This window comes from Cryptotermes secundus, unplaced genomic scaffold (genome assembly GCF_002891405.2).
Source record: "Cryptotermes secundus unplaced genomic scaffold, Csec_1.0 scaffold508, whole genome shotgun sequence".
Classification (NCBI taxonomy): Eukaryota; Metazoa; Arthropoda; class Insecta; order Blattodea; family Kalotermitidae; genus Cryptotermes; species Cryptotermes secundus.
Window position 1 is genome coordinate 573,570 of NW_019733326.1, and position 4,151 is coordinate 577,720.

At 38.7% G+C, this 4,151-nt stretch overlaps 1 protein-coding gene across 1 annotated transcript in view; it reads right to left on the bottom strand.

The window, feature by feature from the left end:
* Window positions 1–4,151, bottom strand: part of LOC111868012 (proteasome subunit alpha type-7) — a 21,334-nt gene that overhangs the window by 4,234 nt on the left and 12,949 nt on the right. The window contains exon 4 of the mRNA XM_023858345.2: window positions 3,264–3,397. Within this exon, the coding sequence (XP_023714113.1) occupies window positions 3,264–3,397 (134 nt within the window). The remainder of the gene's footprint in view (window positions 1–3,263; window positions 3,398–4,151) is intronic.

Consider the following 4,151-nt stretch of genomic DNA (forward strand, 5'->3'; position numbering starts at 1 on the left):
GGGATAATCTGAAAGGGAGGCACAACAGATCACTGTGGTTGCAGTGCAAGGGCCAAGAAGGCCCACCCCTTATACATTCATTCATTCATTCAACACCTTCAAATTGAATCTAAAACTGGGAGGGGATCCAGTGTTCTTGGCATTTGCAAGGCATAACTTCCAGCAATGGCAGAGAAGAATCTACCTCATCTTTGAAACAAAGTCCATATGGATGACTGTTCAGGGTTTTATTCCAATACCATGAGATTCCAAGGAAAACAAATTATAGTGTCACATTTTACAATGAACTATTTTAGTTAACCCAAGAATATATATGAATTAAAATACAAATGTGGCATATAGACGCATTGCTGAGTGGTGACTCTGTGAACAGCAGCCATTGCTTGGGTAACAGCTGGTGAACACATCAAAAATACCCAGGCTATCGCTAGGCAACTGGTCAGTAAATGGGTTCTTGCGGCAATGCATATGCATGCAACAGTCGAGGTATTGTTGGAAACGATGTTTTCTCTGTGGTTTGTGCTCAAATGTTATAAGCAGGGTCAGTGGAGTTCCAGAGATGATTATTGGCAGTTGGAAACAGAGAGTTCAGTTGCAGCAGGGACTGAGAACAGATGAAGATCTGAAGAAAGCAGTCTTCTGGGATTTGGCGCCGTGTATATGTGGTGTTAACCGACGTTTCGGACCGTGTCTCACGGTGTTGTCGCTTGCAGATTTACCTATACTTTTTCTTCAACCCTGAAGATGGGGGCGATACGTTCCTCCGAAACGTCGGTTAACACCACATATACACGGCACCAAATCCCAGAAGACTGCTTTCTTCCTAGTCACCGCCGTGAAAGCCTCAAATCTTACATGAAGATCTGGTTGGTTGAGGGTTGGCAGTGCAGTTCAGCTTGGCAAGTGATGCCAAGAAGAGATGGTGTTATAGTTGAGATGACAGTTGACAAGAGTTCTGCACAGGAGGTTGTGACAAAAGTACCTGAGCAAGGGAAGCTGAAGAACCTCCACTGCTAGAAGCCATTGCTAGGAACAGCCACTGAAGACACAGCAGGCTAGAAAAGGCTTAGCAGGTCCTGTAGTGAACTGTGAAGCATGGAGATTAGCGGTGGTGCTGCAATTACTTATAGTTCTGAGTTGTGTCAGTAAATCCAATATCCAATCCATACCCCATCTATTGCCACACACCCCCGCACATGATAATAATGTTAAATACTATGCTTCTTGCTGATGACCAGGTGGTAACAGAAACAAGCGAACAAAAGCTTGAAAGACTGGTACACCTCTTATATCAACCCTGCAACACATATAACTTAACAAAATATCTTACGAAAACCAAAATGATGGCATTTTCTGCAACCCACCCAGTGAGGAAAAAATACGTAACTGAAAAACAAGTGTCTCATTTCCAGTATCTTGGTGTGAAGTATCTTATGCATATGATAAGGAAGTAGAAAACAAACTGCACTGCTGTCAAGCTATCTGTGGAACAATGTGGAGAACAATGAAAGGAAAAACACGAAAAGATATGGCAACACCAACACTGTTATATGGCTCTGAGGCATCGATGAGGAGAAAGAAGAAAACAGGATTCAAGCAGCAAAAATGAGATTTCTTGAAGCAGTAAAATGATATACAAGAGAATGCAGAATAAGAAATTAAAGCATAAGAGATGAATTACAAATATATATTCCTTAAAAATAAATTAGATCACACTAAAATGAAACGGAGAGAACATACTATAAGGATAAGTGAGGATAGAATACCAAAAGTGATAACCAGTTATAAACCAGGGAGCAGAGGATTACGAGGAATGCCTCGAAAATGTCTCCCTCAGAAGCCAGAACAGGCTGCAGCCTAATCCATGGACACAGGTTGAGAAGGAAAATAAAAAATATGAACACTGATATCCTTTTGTTGTTGAAAAAACCTACCTTTATCACATTCAACTATGAGTTTGCTATTTAAGAATTCTTTATGATGTGATGACATTTTGTAGTACAGAATAATAAATATTCTAAATTTTATTACACTACGACACTATTAGGAAACAGAGAGAAACCAAAACGATCATCTATAAAGTATATTTTATGTTTACATTAACATACAATGTCAAAAAAAAATATTCCTTACTAAGATAAACAAAAGAAAATTCCAACCAATGAATTTTTTAAAGAGAAGGTAGCCATTCAACTGTTATTAAAAAGTAGTTGGAAGAGAAATGATTATAAGCACTGGGCCATGTGTAAAGTGTTAGATAAAAAAAAGTTACAGAGGACATTAGAATTAAAATTTAATGGAAACAGACATATGGGATGGCCAAGAACAAGCTAGTTCAGCCAGATATTAGAGAATATAAGAGAGCAAAGTGCTGGAAAGAAATAAAAAAGGAAAGATTGTGGAAAGAAAGGCAATATTAGAGACTTATTGTCCACTGACCTGTATAAAATGGAAAAGGCATCAGAAGAAGAAGAAAAGAATGGGAATAATAATACATGGCAAAAAGCCAAATGATGGTTCTATTTTTCAACTGCATATAACATTAATGGTATGATGATTATGTATGATGGACTTGTAAATGAAGTGAAAGAATATGGGTGGCTCAATTCGACGCAATCCATGAAATATTCTGAAGGATCATCAGAAATCCATCAAAATCCTGTTATGATAGCTGACAATATGGTCAAGATTCTTCTGGAATATGAAATACTACCCACTATGCTGTGACATCCAGTTAAATTGAGACACACAGGGAAAGAAGCAGGTGTGGTTTCTTTAAGGCAAAACCGTGAGTACCACTAACTTCACTGGTCTTTACCAAGTGTCATGGCACTGTATCCACACTATGACAGTATCATACTACAAGCTGATTAGCCCAGAGGCCCTAAATTAATAATTATAAATCATGCAATAATTTACCGATGAAAACAAAACTTGGCAAGTACATACCTCAGTAGATTTGGAGATAATTGGGTTAAAGATGATGGAATTTGTTTCCATGCACCTGCATACACAGGCCAAACTAATGCTCATGCTGAACAACACATGGAATCGCAGACTAGCGGAAATGTCATGAACAAGGCAGGCAGGCAAATGGGTCAGTGTTTCCAAGTTACATTCTCATCAGTAAACTACTGTGTGATTTAAAAATATTAAGTTGGGGCCCCCTGCAAGCCAATCATCTGTAGTTCTGGAAACACTACATAATATTGTCACTCCTACAATTCTATGTAATTTTAAATGGGCAGCATAAGAACATATACCTTCCATTCATAGTATATTCCTGATGGTTCTGTTTGATATAGATGTGGGACTCCATCATAGTCAAATCCAGCCAACAGGCAGGATATACCAAACGGTCTTCGTCCATTACTTTGGGTATACTTCTGTTTCAGACCTGCAAATACAACACACTGGTATTTTATCATCTCATTCTTAATGTGTGTCATCTAACACACCCGACAAAATGGTTTTTTTACACACGTTTTCAATAACACAGAAAGTTTTGGGTCTGTCATGGCAGTAACTATGAAGAATACTATGGGAATGTTAGACCATTTAATCTGTTTGAAGTTTGGTAAACTTCTACTAAAAGACATCACATCCAACAAGAGAGTATTCTTCAAAAATGGTCACATTCAGTACAAAACACAGCTAAATAATTATAATTGCTATTTTCATCACAATTTAAAATTGGTATGTACGTGGTGCAATCCAAAAGTTCCCAAAATATATTAAGAAAAACTATTACATCTTACCTACATCTTATTCTGTACCATCACCTTCAAAGTAGTCCCCTTGGGAGCGCATACACCGATCCCAGCGTTTCTGCCACTTTTCAAATGCACCCTGGAAGTCTTTCTTTGTTAGGGTGTTTAGTACCGTCTGTGTTTCCACTTGAATTTCCTCAACTGTATCAAATCTTCGCCCCTTCAACTTGATTTTCATCTTGGGGAAGAGAAAGAAGTCGCATGGAGCTAAGTCTGGCGAGTACGGTGGGTGGGGAACAACTGCCATCTTGTTTTTAGCCAAAAATTCCTGCACAATGTAAGCTGTATGCGGTCGTGCGTTGTCATGGTGGAGTACCCAGTCGTTCGTGTGCCACTTCTCTGGATGTTTTCTCCTCATGTCCTCCCTCAAACACCTTAGAA